The following is a 19538-nucleotide window of genomic DNA, read 5'->3' as shown; positions in this document are numbered from 1 at the left end:
GGGCTGGGTGTGGTGGTGTACAACTTTAGTCCCAGCACTCGGAAGGCAGAGGCAGGCGGATCTACCTAAGTTGGAAGCCAACCTGGTCTACAAATCAAACTCCAAGACTGCTAGGACTACACAGAGAAACCCTGTCATGAAAAACAAAAAAGGTGGCTTGGTGGGTGAGGATGCCTCCTACCAAACCTGATGACATGAGTTCAATGCCCAGGAACTACAGGGAGGAAGGAGAAAATTGATTCCTAAAAGTTATCTTCTAACCACACGTGCCATGGCACACACACATACACACATAATTAAAAATGTTAGAAGGATTGCTCACTACACCCTAGACCAGTGGTTCTCAAATCTGTGGGTGACAACCACTTTGGGGTCCAACAACTTTTTCACAAGGGTAGCCTAAGACCATCAGAAAAGATATTTACATTATGGTTCATAATATTAGCAAAATCACAGTTACAAAGTAGCAATGAAAATAACTATGGTTGGGGAGTCACCATAACATGAGGAACTATATTAAAGGGTCGCAGCATTAGTAAGGTTGAGATACACTACCCTAGACCATTAGGACTCTAGAAGTCTTGGGTTCTCGAGGAATTTCCCCTTTCAGCATACGTTCCTTATCAAGGTAGCAAGAGTAGTTGTTAATTCTTTTTTTTTTTTTTTTTTTTTTTTTTTTTTTTTTTTTTTGGTTTTTCGAGACAGGGTTTCTCTGTGTAGCTTTGCGCCTTTCCTGGAGCTCACTTGGTAGCCCAGGCTGGCCTCGAACTCACAGAGATCCACCTGGCTCTGCCTCCCGAGTGCTGGGATTAAAGGCGTGCGCCACCACCGCCCGGCAGTTGTTAATTCTAATCAACCTGTTACCAGTGTCCTAGACCAGTGTGGCACAGAGAATAAGAACAGTAACAGGTACACGGTTTGATGGAGTCCTAAGTGTGAAAATGAGCCTTTCTAGTCCTACCAGTTGCAAGGAGCAAACAGTTCTTGATGGTTGCTATGGATGTTGCTCTGTATGCTGTGAATGTGTTGCTCTGATTGGTTAATCACCTATGATAATCAAACTTATAGTCATGTTAGTTTAGTTTTCCAGGTATACATAGATATATTTCAGATAGATAGGTAATCTTCAAACACTTCAAAGACCTACAGAATATAGCATTTAAAATGTTTTAAAAATTTAGACTTTCTAGACAGTGAGACATGTCTGCTCCTGGCAGCACCGATTTACTTCAGAGAGGAGGATGGGCATTGAAGACACTCTATATATATGGAGTTTATCTTCTTCTTGGCAAAAATAGCCATTTGGGCAAGAAACTGTTCTTGCCTGGACTGCTTGATCGACTGGACATGCAGGACCCATAGGATGGTGACCACTGAACTTTGCTTGGCAAAATGGTCCTTCAGGTTCCTGCTTTGCAGAGGAAACTGCTAGACATTCTACAGGACACAGAGAAATGACTGAGAGACTCTAGGTCTGTGGGCTGAAGACATATGTCCCAACTTTACAAAGGAACATTAGGTGACTGTCCACGCTGCCAGCTGTCTCTGTCTACTCTTTCAAGACTCCCGAAAGTTGCTTGTATCCTTCTCCCATTTCTCAGGTAATATTATATCCTTCTGAGGTCTTTGATGTAGTTGAAGACTAGATAGTTATAATTTCCTTAGTTATGATAAAAGATAAGTTAGATATGAAACCTTAGACTCATAAATATAGGATAGACAGGATATCTTCTTTAATTTTACCAAATACAAATAGACTAGATATTATAAATAGACTAGATATTGTAACTGTAATTCTTGCTTGATAATTGTGTTATATTGTAATTTCACTATGTTAAAGTTAAAACCTTCCTTTTTGAAAGCCAGGCAGTGGTGGTGTACGCCTTTAATTCCAGCATTTGGGAGGCAGAAGCAGGTGGATCTTTGTGAGTTTGAAGCCAGCCTGGTCTACAGTGCAAGATCCAGGAAAGGTGCAAAGCTACACAGAGAAACCCTGTCTCGAAAAAACAAACAAACAAAAAAAACCCTTCCTTTTTGGAAAAAAAAAAAGAAAGAAAAGGGGAAGTGCTGTGAATGTCTCTCTGTATGCTGTGAATGTGTTGCTCTGATTGGTTAATAAATAAAGTGCTGATTGGCCTGTAGCCAGGAAGTATAGGCAGGACAAAGAGAGAGGAGAATTCTGGGAAGAGGAAGGCTGAATCAGGAGTCGCCAGCCAGACACAGAGGAAGCAAGATGTGAAAGTACCAGTAAGCCACGAGCCACGTGGCAACTTATAGACAAATAGAAATGGGTTAATTTAAAATATAGGAACTAGATAGCAAGAAGCTTGCCATGGCCATACAGTTTATAAGTAATATAAGCCTCTGTGTGTTTACTTGGGTCTGAGTGGCTACAGGAGCTGGGTGGACAAAGGAAAACTCCAGCTATAGATGGTCTTAACTGAAAGTTGTTGAGGGCGAAGACAGTCATCAGATCACTAACTACACACTGACCAGGGGATGCACCAATTTGCTCCAGCAACCAAACCACATCGGGAACAACAGCTGCAATTAGATTATGACTTAACTAACTGACTGACAGAGATCTAGGCCAGCTAGCAGGAGCAGAGGGGCACATGGAAGGAGCTTGCCAGGCATAGCAGTGTCAATCTGGGTTTACTGTTTGCATGGTGAGAGGACAGTCATTCTGTGGTGGATCTTCCATGTTTTATTTTACATCCCTCCTCTAAAGCACTGCAATTAAGGCCTGAAATACAGCTAATGATACAGCCCTGTGTTTTGGGGTTGTCAGGCTCAAATGAGACTGTGTAAGTTGAAGTACATCGTTGAGGGCAGCAGAGATGCCTCAGAGGTTAAGAGCACTTGATGTTCTTGCAGAGGACCCAGGTTCAGTTCTCAGCACCCGTATCAGGTCACTCACAACCTCCTGTAATTCCAGCTCCAGGGGCTCTGACTTCTGGCCTCTAAGGGCACTCACACTCACATGGCATATACTTGCACACAGACACATACACACATAAATATATTTTAAAGTACATTGTAAGTAGGATATAAGAAACAATGACTAACTCTAATCACCTTCTCTCTTAAATAGAAAAAAAGAGAGAGAGAGAACTAGAGGGATAGCTCAGTGTTAACAGCACTTGTTCTTTCAGAGGACCAGCATTTAGTTTTCAGCACACATTTCCAGCTCACAATTGCCACCTGGCCTATTGAGAGACAATAGATGCCTCTCATCAAGCTTAATCATGTTTCAAAACCTGAAGTCCCTTCCTCAAGAAGCCTTCCTTTTTCACCTATCTTTCATCTTTTGAGATAGCTTCACCCTATGACCTAGGTTGGACTGGAAATCCCCACGTAGCCCAGGCTGCTCTCAAACTCGTGGCAATTCTGGTGCCTCAGGCTCCTTTCTACGTGCTGGGGTCACAGGGCTGAGTCACTACACTGGGTAGAGCTTTTCTTGACTGTCAGGTTTTGATCTCATCAGGTTTTCTTTCCGGGCAACTGGTCTAGAAAGCCTTGGGGACAAGAACTGTGTGGGTTAATATCTTCGTGGTACTTAGGATCAAACCCAGGGCTTTGTGCATGCAAAGACAAGCTCTCTACCAACTATATCCTGTTTTGGGGTTAGTATCTTTGTATCCTCCACAAAACAGGTATTTGCCTAATTAATGTTAACAAAAAAATAAAAGAGCCAAGCATGGTGGCACAACCCCAGCACTGGGGAGGCACAGGTGGGTGGATCTTAGTGAATTTGAAGTCAGTCTGGTCTAGATATCGAGTTCCAGCCAGAGTTTAATAGTAAGAGCCTGTCTACAATCAATCAATCAATCAATCAACCAATCAATCAATGTTGAGAACATAGCTTTGTTGGTGGAATGCTTGCCCAGTATGCAGAAAGCCCTGGATCTGACCTCAGTACCATAAAACCAAGTAAGTGTTCAGCCTATAATCCCAACACTCAGAAGCAGAGGCAGGATGATCAGTTTAATGTCATCTCTTCCACATAGCCAGTTGGAGGCCTGCCTGGGCTACATGAAATGCTCTAAAAAATAACAACAAACTAAACAACAAAATGTATGACCCCTCCCCTCAAAAAAGCTGGGGGTGGTGGCCCATGCCTTTAATCTCAGCACTCAGGAGCTAGAGGCAAGCAGATCACTGAGTTTTAGGCCAGCCTGGTCTAGAGCTAATTCTAGAACAGCCAGGGCTACACAGAGAAACCCTGTCTCAAAACACACACACACACACACACACACACACACACACACACACACACACACACACACACAAGTCTGCCCTTTTGGCCTAATGAATTCACAACTTGGACCTATCAACAAAACAGAAATATATATGTATACACATGCAAATTTTCTTCGCTCTCTTGATAGACTAGGAATAGGGGGCATCCTCATTATTCACACAAAAGTCCACCCACCCCCCTGAGGATTTTCCAAAAGAAAAACCCAGCACAAGTAGTCAAGTTAGAGATGCCACCTCCAAGAAAGTGGTAGAACAGGCAAACATGGGGTACATCATCCATCTTACCACAAAGTGTTCTCTTAGGGAACCAGTTGCCATCTTCTAGGAACAGTCAGGACAAGGTGGTTCAAACAGGCCCTGAACTCTGGAAGACCGATGTAAAAAGTGGATTGGAAACTGCCTCTTTCCAAGTTCTTTTATTCTCTGACTCCTCAGACACATGGTTGGCAGAGGAGACCTCTACCTTCCCTTCGACATCTTTGGAAAAGGCCCTCACCAGACCTGGGTTTTCCTCCTTGGAGGAATGGACAGACCCGTCCACCACGAATCTCTCCTCTAGTACTTAAGTCAAGCATTTTCCCCACAGCTCATAGGTGAGGAAGTGACATCTTAATTGTCAAACCACTGCCCCTAAGAGTTCGTGCCTCGGGGCTAGAGAGATGGCTCAGTGGTTGGGAGCATTGGCTGTTCTTCCTGGAGGACCCAGGTTCAATTCCCAGGACCCACATGGCAGTTCACTAGCGTCTGTGATTCCAGTTCCAGAGGGTCTAACACTCTCACACAGATATACATGCCAACAAAACACCAAAGCACATAAAATAAAAATAATTTTAAAAAAAGAGTCCCTGCCTAACTTCAGGAGTCATCTTTTCTGCCTGGCCCCCATCCCAGGGGCACTCCCCCAGAATGGTACAGGAAGACTGCAGACCGTTTGAAAACAGAGGCTATAAAGTTTATTAGTTCCTTTCTGTCTCCCCACAGAAATGGATCCCATACTGTCATGGCCCAGGGCACTGGCACCTGAGTGAGAAACCAGCTGAGGATTCTGAGGGTGTCTGGAGAGAAGTGCCCTTCCTTCAGGTAAAACAGCCACTTTGTGCTTCCCAAGGCCTCCCCTTGCTCTCCTCCACACAACACAGCCTCTCTTCTGAAGCCCTCTTGAGCTACAAGGCTGATCCCATCTCCTAGTGCACTGGGACAGGGTTGGAGTTCCTGGGCTCTCTCCCGCTTCTACCAGGCCTGAGGGTCCTCCACACAGTGTCCACCTGTCCCCCAATCCCCACACTCTCTGGTGCTTTATGGAACATCACAGCCCTCCACACTACCAGCAGTCCATAAAACTGGATCCCCTTTGCTTTCAGACCCTCCTGTGGCTTCCTACTGCTCTGAGGAACGTCAGGTGGGCCTTCACCATCTCACTTTGCACCACATCCTGGCCACCATGCCATTCCCTCAGAGGGAGTGGCCCCTCCCCCAAATGCTCTCCCACATCAACCAGCTCTATCTGTTCCATCCAGAAAGCTGTTGATAATTATTCTGGGTAGAACCAGCCTCCCATCTCAAGCATAGGACTTTCCCAAGGTGTCCAGGAGACTACTTACTTCACTGTTTCCCTGTTGGGGAATCCATCTCCTGAGCTAAGGAAATACAATCCTGGGAGACAAGGTCCTGTCAGACATCCTATTTCTTTCATGGGGTTCAGTGTTTTGTGCATAATCCAATGGACCCTTCATAGAAATGTCTAATGGACATGAAATGAGAAGATTATCAGTTTCTAGGAAAGACAAGCATCCTGCTAGGAATGGACTACTTCCCAAAGAGAGCCCTAAATGTTTTCACCAAATATATACTTGGGGCCCCAAGCTGGGTTGAGAATGAATGAACTAAGAGTGTGGGCAGTCATCAAGGTTCCACCCATCAACTGCCTGGAAAAGCAACTCTGCAAACCTTGCTCCCAGAACCATTTGTGTTCTCAGGCTTTTCCCAGAAAGTACCACTAGAGATCTGAAAACTGCTCTTCTGCGGCTAGTCAGGACATGCAGAGAGGGGCAGCTCACGGTTTGTAGTTGATATCTTGGGCAGAGGCACCTACTGTTTCTAGCTGTGAGCTTTGGGAACTTCCTCTGTGAAAGACGTCAGGAGTGAGAGGCTCCCAAGGATCAAAATGTCATGTGTGATTTGGGTGCATGCCAAGTTCCTCCTAACTTTGTTCCATTACAAGCTTCATCACTGAATGTCTCCTGCTTCTCTGGGAGGAAGAGAACATCTGGAAAATTATGACAAAAATGAGAGGCAGCCACTGGCATTTGTGTTCTCATTTGTAGTTTCTGGTTTTTGTTTTGCCTTTTAATTTTTTTCCTAGAAAAGAAAAACACAACCAGAGGAATTTATATGACAAACTATCAGTATCAGAATGGCAGGGAAAAGTGAAAGAAAGGCCAGAGGAACAGGAAGCTAGTAAAAGTGGGTTCCAGACCACAAGGAACAGTCCACAGGGTCAAGTCCTCATTCACTTTGGCATGCATGTTTGGTGCCTGGTCTTCTGGCCTGCTCCCTCAGATGTCATGGTAGAGAGCTGGCCACACACTTCAGAAACCTGCCAATGATGAGCTCAGGACTTCACAGAAAGGTAGTCTTAATTTAGCTCCTTGATTTTGTGCTCAGGTATCACCTGGCAGCTTTTCTTGCTTCAGAGAAGGGTCTGGAAGAATGGGAGAGTCATACTGGGGCACACTTTGGCATCACAGCAGGGAGCTCCAAGCAGATGCTTTCTTATGGGCACACTTGGTCTTTATCTGCATGGGCATTTGTCCACATATGCCCCACTCTTTCTGGCCAAAGAATGAGGAAGTGACAGTCTTGTAGTCACAGTTCAGTGACTGTATTGAGTCTCCATTCTTGCTCAAAATGTCTGTTGTTTTAAGGGTGAGAGGAGATTGGAATTCATTTCCCTTTCAGCTAGCACTAGACTCTCACTCCAAAGAAGCTCATAAATGAACTAGAAGAGCTTGCCTATCTGGATCCAAGCTGCAGGCCTCTCAAGTCCCACCTGCCTTATGCCCCAGGTCTCCAGGCAAAACAACAAAATAAACAAACAAACAATAAAACTGGACCCAAGGCAAACAGAATAGCTAGAGTAACAGCCCAGTAGCACACTGCAAGACCAGCATACATTCCAGAGGGGAGAGGGGCATGCAGCAAGCTGTAGCCCCAAGTCACAGGCTAGGGGACACATTGACTCTGAAGGCTACAGCCAGGCCTGCACATCTGACAGGGTCCTGACACCAACCTGATGGGCCTCTGGGTGGAGCACTATTGTGGAAAGTGGAGGGTCCTGCCCTGCTTGGCCCCTGTGCCTGAACTGAGGCCAGGTTACATCTCAGTGCCACAGTTCTGAGGAGCACCACGCTGGCCAGCCAGCCAGGCCATAGTTCTCAGCCCCGCAGGGGCCACGTGGCCCTAGTTCCACAGAAAGGCCCCAGGGAGCCACAGCTGCCTGGAAGAAGGAGTCAGGACAGAAAGCCTGCATTCTGTTAAAGAGACTGGGAGAAGTGACTATAGGCTTAGAGGGAGCTATGGTCCAAAATATTGCAGAGTCTAAGGGATGGGCTCCATTTCTGAACAACAGCAGCCATATCCCTGTTTTAGAAAGAGAGCATGGCTGCTAATGCTTGGTTTTGTTCTGTTTTCCACTTAAAACCACTCACATTAAAAGGCGAAGGGGCTGGGGCACTCAGTTCCCTTCACTGGGGTCCTCGATAGGATCAGTGTCTTGCCTGGTTCTGCTTCCCTGCCTGGCTCCAACCACAGGAAGCCAGGGCAGGGCAGGAGAGCAGCTGTTCTGCTCCCCAACAGCAATTCCTTCTCTCCAGAAAACCAGAACACACTTGAGGAGTGGCCCAGAGACTAAAGTGCAGAGAATCCACAAAGTGGATGGCTGGGCCTAGGGCACTCTAGAAGGAATGAGGGAGTCAGTCCAGATACAGATGTGGCACAAATGCTGGGCCTGGCAGAGTGAACCTGCATGGCACAGCCCCTTCCCTCTGTACCCTGCTGGCACCTCTCTCAGGGACTGTCCACTACAGCAGCAACCCAGGAAAGTCCCAGTCCCAAAGACATGGCCCACAGAGGGAGGAAACTTATCTGACCATCCCTGGTTGGAAGGAGCTAGTGAACAGGAAAGGAGCAGAGGGTTCTGGGAGGGGAAAGAGTGCATTATATAAAATCATCCCAGCTCTGCAGAGCAGGGACAAATGGACAACCCTAAAGGCAGAGTGTCACCTGGGGAAGGTTTGGTGAAGATGGTCAGGGTCCTACCGGTGAGACCTGTGGGGGAAGTGGCTCTTCTGGGTGTGAGAGGAGCTGTGGCACCGGGGGAAGGGCTGCTGAGGAAGAGAGCCCTGGCTGGCATTAGGGTGTGTAGGCAGGGGGTGGCTGGAACTGGTTGATGACTTCATACTCTGCTGGGTAGGGGTCATTCTCTTCCATCTCAGATAGGAGCTCCAGCGCTTGTTCCTCCTCCTCCGTGGGATAGTGGCGCAGGAGGTTGGCCGCAGTAGCCAGGATTGAGGCTCCGCCAGCCCCTGCCACCAGGTAGAAGCTGACAGCAAAGGTGACATAGACTTGGGAGCCGTGGTACTTCTTATGCTGCTGCTGCTGGGCCAGGATGAGCTCAGAAGCCCAGTAGGAAAAGCCAATGACGGTAGCACACTGTAGGACTGGGAGACAGGGACAGCACACAACAGGGGTCAGCAGTCAGGACGCCTAAGGAATCGATCACAGCCTCTCACCCGGTTCTCAGAGGACTTGCCTGGCCCAGGGCCCAAGAACTTTCTTGGCTATAAGATTCTTGGCGCCGGGCGGTGGTGGCGCACGCCTTTAATCCCAGCACTTGGGAGGCAGAGCCAGGTGGATCTCTGTGAGTTCGAGGCCAGCCTGGGCTACCAAGTTAGCTCCAGGAAAGGCGCAAAGCTACGCAGAGAAACCCTGTCTCGAAAAACCAAAAAAAAAAAAAAAAAAAGAGATTCTTGGCTCAGGACCCATCCTGACTAGACAGGGTCTATCTTAAGAATTATCATTCAACGGTAAGGAACTTGCCTAACATGCACTAGGCCCTGGATTCAATGCCCAGTACCACCCCATGCCCCTCCAAAAAAGGGGAAAAAGAAAAGAAAGAAGGAATTTACAATTAGATAATAAGGCCCCTGGTTGCTTCTGTGTACTGAAAAGAAACATATAAGATCATGCAGTTTTAAAGTTAGGCAGTGGAGGTACACGCCTTTAATCCCAGCACTCAGGAGGCAGAGGCAGGAGGGTCTCTGTGAATTTGAGGCCAGCCTGGGCTACAGAGTGAGTTCCAGGAAAGCCAGGGTTACACAGAGAAATCCTATCTCTGGGAAAAAAAACAAAAACAAAAACAAAAACAAAAACCAAGTCATGCAGTTTTAGAGACTGAGCTGGAACTGAAGTCAATTACTATCGAAAGCCAAACTGACAGCAGCCCAGGCCTGGTGAGGAAAGTGGCTGCATCCAAGCAGAGGAGCAGACCTGGCTGGGAGGTAAACTCAGTGGGGGAAACTGGCCACACACCCCAGTCCAGGTAAGACAGCCCAACTCCTCCATGCTAATAACAGGCCTGGGTTTCTATGCTGTCACTGTCATGTTTGGAGCACCGTGAGATTCCTGTGGAATTCTAACACTCCCTCTAATCCTAGGCAGATGATTCACAAATGGCAGAAGCCAACACTAAAGCACCCCTAAAAGGCTAGAGCACATCACACAGCTCTCCACTGAGAAACAAGCCCGGGTACCAATATGCCGCAGGGCAGGTCCTCTCCCACATGAGCAGAGCCTGGCCTTACCAGTGAGGATGTGAGCGAAGGCATAGCGACGAGTAATCTTCAGAGCTGGGTGCTTGGGCCCAAAGACATCCAAGAGGAATGCAGAGAGACTACACAGGATGCCCAGGAAGCAGAAGGCAGCAATGACCCTCAGGAGCAGCACTGTCTGGGGGTTCATGCAGAAATCTGTGGAGAAAGAATGGAAGCGTCATGCCCAAGAAACACCCTGAGGCAGGCAGTGTACCTACAAGGATCTTGGTTTCCTCCCCCAGTCTCCGGGAGACAGAAGCCCTGGAGGGCACTGTAGGAGCTCCTGCCACCAGCTGCTCTGTAGAGGCAAGCAGGAGTCACCTGTACACTTCAAGTCTTTTCTCCAACAAGACTAGTCTAGGGTGACTGTATATTTCTTCTATATTTCTTTTTGAGACAGGTCTCATGTATCTCAAGCTAACCTCAAACTTGCTGAGTAGGGGTGGAGAATGACGAACTTGTGACCTTCCTGCCTCCACCTCTGGAGGGCTAGAATTACAGGCATGCACCACTACACATAATTTAATGCCACAAACCAGGGCTTCCTGTATGCTAGGTACTCTACAAACTGAGTACCATGCCCAGTGCCCACCCATCCGTCTCTCCCTCCCTCTTTCCCTCTCTTCCATTCACTTTGCTTTTGAGACAGTCTCACTGTGTAGCCCAGGCTGGCTTCAAACTCATAATCCTTCTGCCTCAGCCTCCTGAGTATTGCAATCAGGTATGAGCCACCAGACCTAGCTAGCTTCAAAACATTTTTCAAGATTCTGACAACAAAGCTAGCATATTAAGCTATTTTGCTAAAGGATGCTTTGGGCCAGCAGGGAAAGGCCATTGACTTCTGAGCTGAAACAGCCAGAGAGACCAAGGTCAGAGGTCAATTAAATCCCCTTCTCCACTTACCCACTCATTCCTTCCATTTCCATTCTAAAACAGGCATTGCACTTAGAGACACTGAGCTTAGTGAAGTAAGTTAAGTCAGACACAGAAGGCCAAATACTGTGACTCTGTTCACGAAATGCCGAGAGGTCAGACCACTGGCACAGGGAGTGAGATGGTGGCTGCCAGGAGCTGGAGAAAGGGAGGCCAAGGTGTTAGCTGACTGTGAGTTTTCAGTTTGGGGTCCTGAGAAAGCTCTGGGAATGGACAGTGGTGAAGACTAACAATGAGGCAAATATGCCACTCAACAGTGGCTCACCCCTGTCATCCCAGCACTAGGGAGGTGTTGCCAGGGGTTTCAGGAGCTTCAGGAGTTCAAGGCAAGTTTCTGCTACTTAGCAAACCTAAGGCCAGCCTGGGCTTCACCAGAGCCTGTGCCAATCACCACCTCAACTGCACCCCTACAAACAAAGGGGAGAAGACTTCAATTAGGACTAAAGAGCTGACAGGCAAGCCAGCAGCAGAAAAGCTAGAAGTCCCACCACAAGAGCCCTGGAAAGTTCAGCAACGACAGCATGTACATGCTATCAAAATGGGGGAGTAAACCAAGAACAGGAGTGCTAAAACGGGAGAGCAGCATTCAAGGGGTCCCTAGGGTGACAACCATGCACCAAAACAGAGCAACTTGTATCCTTGCAGTATTTAAACACCTTCTTCTAAAGATTCCAGTTAAACAATACTGTCAGTCTCCTTTGACAGCTATGGGAACTGGGATGGCTTCCTGAAGCACAGAATGGAATAAAGGCTGATCAAAAAAAAAACCAAAGGCAGGTCATGTTGGTGCCCACCTTTAATTCCAGTACTCAGAAGGAGATTTCTCTGAGTTAGAGGTTAGTCTACATAGTGAGTCCCGGGCCAGCCAGGGGTACCTAGTGAGAACCTGCTTAAAAAACAAACAAACAAATAAATACAAACCAAAAAAAGGGCCAGGTGGTGGTGGTGCACGCCTTTAATTCTAGCACCTGGGAGGCAGAGGCAGGCAGATCTCTGTGAGTTCAAGGCTAGCCTAGTCTACAGAGCTAGCTAGTTTCAGGACAGCCAGGGCTACACACACACACACAGCTACACACACACACACACACACACACACAAACACACACACACACACACACACACACAAACCTGTCTTGAAAGCAAAAACAAAAAAGTTTAAAGAAGAAAACAAGTCTTCACTTCCTCTCCCTCCTCTTCCTCAGCTATTGCTTTCATTTAGGCCATAGGTCACTGAGTGATTTAGGAAAAACTGGATAGAGCTGGTCAAACTCACAGGCTACAGGCTCCTTTCTTAAGCTTTGATGTCAAATTTAGAATCTGAAGGTGACAATCTTCAGTTTCTAGCATACATCCTGATTACCAGGGTGCTGTTGCAATCACGTACCAGGTTCTAGAAGGTCTGGGAGCACAGAAAATCCCCATACAAGTAGTCCAAGTCTCCAGTCCCCAAAAGCACCAGTCCGAGATACCAGAGGAAAGCAGACAGGTGCAGGAAAGACCAAGAAGCTAAGCGGTAGACCCACTGCCAACAAAAAAAGATTCAGTATAGCAGATGCTAACCATGGAATCTTGAGCAGTGGGAAATGCCAAGCATTTTGTGACTGGCATATGTACTCAGTCTCAGACTCAAAGCTCTCCAGGTATATGCTGGCTAAGCCCAGACAAGACTCAGGTGCCTCCATCTGGCTGCCTTCAGAGCTATCTGTCATGATCTTCACCGCAGAGGACCTAACATCCAGCTTGGGTGATTACCTACTGCCATGGAGCTTGGCTGTCCATGAGTTCTGCCAGAAGCTAGCATCTGCCCTCACTGCATCCAGCACTGCCTACTCCAGACAGCATAGGAATTCTGAAGGGGCCCAGGAACAAAGGCTTGAGGGAGCAAGGGCTGACTCCTGGGTCTGATTTGAATGTTACTGAAAACTGACTCAGTTCTTTTTGGGGTCTGCATGGCATGTGGGAATGCTGGAGACTCAAGTGTTCCAGTGCTACCAAGAATGCCTGCCAGAGACAGGGTGGAAGGGCGGATATCACAGGCCACTTTGCAGCAGTTCACCTGCATTACTCTGTGCAGCCAGGCACTGTGTGAAGGGAACATAAGAGGCTTTAGAAACACTGGGCTTTGTTTTTTTTGATGATGGTTGAACATATTACCCTTGAAAATGTGCACCTGATATATCCACACCTGTGTGCTTTATGTTTTAAAATACTTTTATTTTAATAAGCAAGACATGCACATGATAAAAAGCTTCAAGAAAGAGGCCCCCCTTCACCTGCCTTTCCCAAAGGCAAACATGGCTGAAGGTACAGGAGCCTGTGCACACAAATGGGTCCAGCACTATCTTTGCCGAGCTTGAGTGCCACCCTGGAAGTCATCACACAGCTCGGATGAGGAGTCAGAAGCTCCAGAAGATTAAGTGACCTCCTCCAGGTCACACAGTGACCCCCAGACACTGCACTGTGCTACCTGGAAACTGCTCAGCACCCACTGGCAGCTTTTATTTTTTTTTTTTTATTTTATTTTTTTTTTTTTTTGGTTTTTCGAGACAGGGTTTCTCTGCGTAGCTTTGCGCCTTTCCTGGAGCTCACTTGGTAGCCCAGGCTGGCCTCGAACTCACAGAGATCCGCCTGGCTCTGCCTCCCAAGTGCTGGGATTAAAGGCGTGCGCCACCACCGCCCGGCTAGGCAGCTTTTATTATTTCCTTGATGGAGAGAATCAATCAAAGTCTACGGAGGTGTACTGAAAAGAAGGGTGAGATGAACTGGTAGGAACGTTGTCCAAGACAGCAGCTGCTGAGCTCATGAAAGCAGCAGCTTGAGACTCAGATTCCAGCGGCGGCGGCGGCAACAGAGGGCAAGAAAGGTGTGGCTCGCTGAGTGACGAGCAGTGTCCACACAGGGACTGAGGACAAAACTGGCTTCAGATGGTGTTTAAACCTGCCCTCTGCAGCACCGAGGGCATCTGAACACAGTTCTGATCAGGAGTTAGGACACCAGAAAAACTCTATACCTAGTCAAACGCTAGGTCTGCCCCAGGCTCCATTCAATCTTTAGCAAGTCACTAGAGGGCCTGTTTTAAAGGGCCCTGCCTCACCCACCACAGACAGGTGCTAGGAGGGAAAGCAGTTACCTGTTCAGCAGACCGAAGAGTGACTCTGGACAGAGGAAGAGCTTCTGACACCAAATTCAAGCATGTTTTGTTTCTACTACCCTTCTCTACTCCAAAGCTATAGTGCTTAAGGCAGTGGTTCTCAACCTCCCTAACGCTGCGACCCTCTAATGCAGTTCCTCAGGTGCTGACTCCCAACCATAACGTGATTTTCACTGCTGCTTCAGAACTATAATTTTGATAGTGTTCTGAATTGAAATGAAAATAAATATCTGTGTTTTCCAATGGTCTTAGGCAACCCCTGTGACAGGGTCGGTGGACTCCCAAAGGGATTGCAATCCACATGTTGACAGCCACTAGCTTAGGGGAAAGCCAAATGTGAACTTCCCTTTGGGTGGTGCTAACATTTCCAGAGAGGGACAGCAGGGGGCAGTGTCTTAACATAAGGTAAGACAGGAAGACAGCCCGGATCAAGAGCATCTCCTAGGGCCAGAGATCTTCAAGTCTCTGGCTTCCTTTCCTAAATACTATGGCAGAGAGGGCAAATAACACTCCTTTCCCCAAGAGGTCTTCCAGAGACACTAACACCCCAAAGGCTAGGTAGGTAGGAGTGACTTACTGTGGGAGAAAAAGGCCGGGTGGGGCAGGATCTTGACTTTAAATTTGAGCCAGTGGTTGGGTACACTACATTCCAGACAGACAGCATAGCCTATCCTCCCCTCCAGTTGTATTCTGGCCTGTTTATTTTGGTAAACACTGCCTGACTGTCCCTTCCAGTCATCAGGGAAGAAGGCAGCTGCTATGTAATCAGATCCTAAGGAACTGACTTTGACCAAGGTCATTGGTGAGTCACAGGGCTGGATTTGTTTTGAATGCTCTGGCTCTTCCGGTCTACCTGTCTGTGGTTGACCCCCTCTTGACCTCTGTGGGCTGAAGGCAGAAAAACTAAAATGGTTTCAGACCAGCTTCTTGCTGTTCTTCCTTTCCTCCTTCCTCAGTAGGGATCCTGTGGGCTGGAGGAATCCCATTGCCCCAGTCTCTCCAAGAACCTTCTCCTCAACTCTGCACCCCTTCACTGTAACTCCTGGCTTTCAGCCAGACCTGACATAGACCACCAACAGGGTACACTAGTGTCCAGATGGATCATTTTACAGCTATCAATGGTGCCAGTCAAGCCACCCAAGGACAGCCCCCAAGGCCTGGTGGTGGCATCAGCATCTGTCACAACCCATCAGGTGCACAGGCCCTCCACCCTTGGTCCTCCAGTGGCTGTTGTTAATCTTAAGTCACTGACATCAAATCCCAGCTTACTCATTCTCCAAAACTGCTTCCTGAAGCTGGTGGTGGGGCTGCCCTTTGCTGGCCACACTAGAGAGGAAGAGGGCTTTCAGGGTCTCTACTGCAGACACTAAAAGTCCGGGCATTTCTAAGCCTTCTCTGGACCTAAGCCGGGAGAAGCTATGTGAGAGGATTCAGAACAGAATCTGTTGAGCTGGCTTTTGCTAAAGCCTTCACGAATCTGGCCACACAGCAAGGGTGAGGGGCTCTGCCTCGGGTTCACCAAGGTGAGCCTGAAACCTGAGAGACAGTGTGGGCATTAAAAAGCACAGCTCTGGCTGAGTCTGTGATAAAAATACAACCAGAGAGGCTTTGGCTTCCCAAATCTCCCTTCTGCTTTGCAAAGGGTCTTTTTTGGTGCCTTGTTGTGTGTGTGTGTGTGTGTGTGTGTGTGTGTGTGTGTGCGCGTGCATTTTCTGACCCCTAATAAAAGCTTACTTTTACTGGTGAGAAACAAAACAACAACAAAAGACTCAATCAGAATAGTAAATGGTAAGTTTCACACAGCTCTAACAGAAAGGAAAGGAAACTCAGGGCACTAAGGAGTGGTGGTAATAAGAGCGTGGACTTCGGAGTCACAACCTGGATCAGCTGGGGCCTTTGTAAATAAGGATCAAATTAAGGCAGATGTGAAGTGTGCTTAGCTCTATGCCTGGTACACAGGCTTGCTTCGGAGTCTTCTGGCCCACCTCACTCTCTCTTCCCTGCAGAGACCTAGCAGGGGTGTTTCCCTCTGCAAGTATCTATAAGCACCATTTTTGCCCAGCACATCTCTATTTCCTCCTGGGATTGGACTATTCCAGGCTTCCAGGGTAGATCGCCTGGTAGACCTAGCAATTAGCACAGTCACACAGAATACCATATGCCTGCAGGCCCACAAGGCACCAAAATCACAGGTAGAGAGCAGCAGAAGAGAAGCTACAAGAGACCAGATTCCTTGCCTTCTGCAATGGCTCACAAGGTCCCACTGCCAATGCTTCTATTTATAGATAGGAGCTAAGTGATCCTGGCTTACAATGGCCAAGGGGATGAGCAGAGCAGGCAAACCACACATGGGCTAAGAGATCTAAACACACAGCAAATGCAGTATAAAGGTTAAGACAACAAGTTTGAAAAGGACAAAATTTGGTCTGAATAATTTCTTAGAAAGGGTAAATACATCTGTGAACAAACAAAAACTTGAACCAAGAGCTGATTTTTATTTTAACATGCCTTTGACAGGGATGTACACCAAGACAGGGCATCATGAGATCCTTCTTTACAACAGCCGAAGTAAAACAAAGGATAAACATAATTAAGGAGACAGTACCATTTTATTCTGGCATCAACAGATGGGAGGCAGTACCAGTGATGCCACCTAGCAGGGCAAGCCTGGGGAGCCCGCTTCACTTCCTTCCTAGATCTCTGAAACAAGGATGTAAGATCAGACTGCCTCTCTCTACACCATCTGAATGTTATGACCCTTCTTCCACCCCAGGGATGACCTGCAAAAGACTATCATCATAAACTCTTTCCCACAAGCACCACGGCATCAAACGCAAAAGGCACGAACGAAGGTGAGTGCAAAGAAATGGGAAGGCATCCAGACTCAAACTCCACAGCTTTTGTGGTATCAGGTATATGCTAAGACAACACTGCATACATATCAGGAGGCCTGCATCCAGTGCATAACCTTAGTCATAAAGGGACAAACTCGGGAAGAGAGGGGATAAAAAAAAAAAAACCCTCAAACCAGAAGCCTCTACCCTGTTCTCTATAAAAATCATCCTGAAGCATTGAATGTGCAAAGAGAAGCAAACTGTTAAAGAGAATTCGCTGTGCGGTGGTGGCGCACGCCTTTAATCCCAGCTCTTGGGAGGCAGAGCCAGGCGGATCTCTGAGTTCGAGGCCAGCCTGGGCTACAGAGTGAGTTCCAGGAAAGGTGCAAAGCTACACAGAGAAACCCTGTCTCAGAGAAAAAGAGAGAGAGAGAGAACTCAGTAAGCAAGACCACACTAGGTGACAGAATAAGGTTTTTCAGCTTAGACCTACAGCAGTGTTTTTTAATGCAGAGGGGCGCTGATCTTTTTACCAGGGCTTGAGCCCGAGACACCTTGCATATGTCTAACAGGAATGTACCAGAACTAAAGAGGGCAGAGAAGAAACGTGAAGACTTCTGAGACTAGTTCAAAAGACCTGAGGACAACAAGATGGGACCATTTGGGGCCCACTGGCCATTTTTAGATTAAAAAATCAATAAGTACAGTCCTGCTTTCAGAAGGTACAGCCTTTATCCTCACTCCTAGAAACAGAGGAGGAGCTATGAGCTCCTGAGACAGGCGCTCCGCTAAGCTCTGGACTCCTATTTCATCCAGTAAACAGAATAGATATTTTCTTCTGCCTACTGGTCTGGGAAATCCGTTGATGAATAAAGCAACCATCTCAGTCAGGAATACCTGTAAGGGCATGGAAAGCCAAATTCCAACTGTTGAGTGTGGCAATGGGAACTGACGTCTGATGATCTGGGATGCCACAAGTACCCTCTACTGTAAGTCCAATTATCAAAGAATACTAAAATATCTTTTACAATTGATTGTATTGACAGTTCTGTTTTCTCCATCAATCAAACTGCCCCCAAACAACTTTTCTGCATCTCACAGGTCTGTTAGAAGGGAGTGGTTAATTGTGATACCTAACACCCTATTTCTTCTACCTATAAAATGCCCTTCCTATGGCAGAAACCTAAAATAGCAGCATTCTGGATTAGCATGACGGTGAGGATTAAGTGCTTGGCTGAATAACATCAGAATTGATGAGGTGCTAGACCCCCAAACAGAGCCACCTGGTGGGCATGAATACCAAGTATGAACGGGGCTGTTGCCTTTAACAAATGACTGCCTCTGGTTATCTATGCTGGTTATCTATGCCAGTCCCGTGTCCGTGCTACACCGCCCCTCAAGCCGGGAGAGCAGGAGATCAGAAAGCCCTCACCTTTCAGCAGATCCGGGTGCACATAGCCCAGCACGTCCGAGACCCCCAGCTCCTGGCGGGAACAGGTGCCTCCGTGGATGTGCAACCAAGCGGGCTCCGCCAGGGCAGTGCAGAGCGCCGTGATGGACAGGGCGCCAGGCAGGGCCGAAGCCAGGCTCCGTTCCGGCTGCTTGGGCAGAGCGCTGCTTCCCGGGCTCCTCCGCCGGCGCCCTCCCGGCAGCCCTGCGCCTCCAGGGGCATACATGCCCGGGGCCGCCCGCTGTAGCTCTGCGGTCGTTGCTGATGGCCGCCGACCTCAGCGGGGTGCGCAGAGCCTGTCTGTAACCCGGGTGGAGAGCAATGCGATGGGCAGCTGGTCGGGAGCTGTCAGGGTCCGCACCAGAGACTGCGGGGTGGGACCCAGGGCTGAGCACAGACCAAAGGACTGCGGGAACTCGGGGGGCGGGGACCGAGGGCTCTGGATGAGGGGTGCTGGACTAGGACTCGGAGAGGACAGGGGACTAGGTGGGCTGTGGACATGCCAGGATGTACAGGCGGAGGTACCGGGGGTCAGCTCCTGGCGCGGGGGGCGGAGGAGACTTAGACTGGGGTTATTGGGCAGAGGGGCTGCTGAGGGGCGGAGGATGCGGCTGGGCCGCCGGGATCCGGAACCCGCACTCTGAGGTGCGACCTAAGCCACAGTGACCCTCCCTACTCTAGTCCCTGCTCCTCACCGGTCAGTAGGCCTCAGGGCGGGGATGGCGCCGCTCTGCCCGGTCACGGGCTTCTCAGCTGCCCGGGCCAAGCGATCACAGGCCCCAATCCCGCAACGCCCAGACGGACCCGGGCTGATGCACTTCCGGCTTCCTCCAGCCGCACCCCACCCCCTTCTCCTCCTCCTCCGGCTCACCGCTCTGCCCTCCTTTTGCGTCACTGTGTGCGCGCGCCGCCTGTTCTCGCGCGGGGCATCAGGGGACTGGTAGTTCGGGACAGCCCTGCGAGGCTTCCCGTTGTGGAAGGTGAGGGGGAGTGACTACAAGTCCCAGAAGGCCGTGCGGCCTCAGCAGCGGGCGCTT

General features: G+C 48.5%; 1 protein-coding gene and 1 long non-coding RNA gene across 5 annotated transcripts; one reads left to right on the top strand and one right to left on the bottom strand.

Annotated features, from left to right (window-relative positions):
* Positions 1–1471: 1471 nt before the first annotated feature.
* On the top strand, positions 1472–17073 carry LOC121828819 (uncharacterized). Its single transcript, XR_006071424.2, has 3 exons — positions 1472–1601; positions 5245–5343; positions 16991–17073. It is a non-coding gene; the product is annotated as an uncharacterized LOC121828819 (long non-coding RNA).
* Tmem127 (transmembrane protein 127) lies at positions 6569–19471 on the bottom strand. Of its 4 annotated transcripts, none has more exons than XM_006986459.4 (4): positions 19197–19471; positions 18484–18801; positions 10125–10289; positions 6569–8981 (listed from the first exon to the last, which is right to left on the bottom strand). In XM_006986459.4, exons 2-4 carry the CDS (start codon positions 18725–18727, stop codon positions 8674–8676), a joined length of 717 nt encoding a protein of 238 aa, XP_006986521.1. In that variant the 5' UTR covers positions 18728–18801; positions 19197–19471; the 3' UTR covers positions 6569–8673. The 4 variants fall into 4 exon arrangements, with proteins under 4 accessions (XP_006986521.1, XP_015860510.1, XP_006986522.1 ...); XM_016005024.3 differs by having other exon boundaries at positions 18484–18868; positions 19197–19378; XM_006986460.4 differs by having other exon boundaries at positions 18484–19391.
* Positions 19472–19538: the final 67 nt, after the last annotated feature.

This window comes from Peromyscus maniculatus, chromosome 4, assembly GCF_049852395.1.
Source record: "Peromyscus maniculatus bairdii isolate BWxNUB_F1_BW_parent chromosome 4, HU_Pman_BW_mat_3.1, whole genome shotgun sequence".
NCBI classification, from domain to species: domain Eukaryota; kingdom Metazoa; phylum Chordata; class Mammalia; order Rodentia; family Cricetidae; genus Peromyscus; species Peromyscus maniculatus.
Note: the sequence above shows the minus strand (reverse complement) of the source record. Positions and strands in the feature narration are given on the sequence as shown.

Bases quoted from the DNA above. Each gene is read 5' to 3' on its own strand.
- Tmem127 (XM_006986459.4), bottom strand. From the start codon at position 18,727: ATGTATGCCCCTGGAGGCGCAGGGCTGCCGGGAGGGCGCCGGCGGAGG. The intron at 10,290-18,483 runs GTGAGGGCTTTC...CTTTCTCCACAG, and splicing joins GCACCCGGATCTGCTGAAAG to ATTTCTGCATGAACCCCCAG. The intron at 8,982-10,124 runs GTAAGGCCAGGC...CCTGTCTCCCAG, and splicing joins CTTCGCTCACATCCTCACTG to TCCTACAGTGTGCTACCGTC.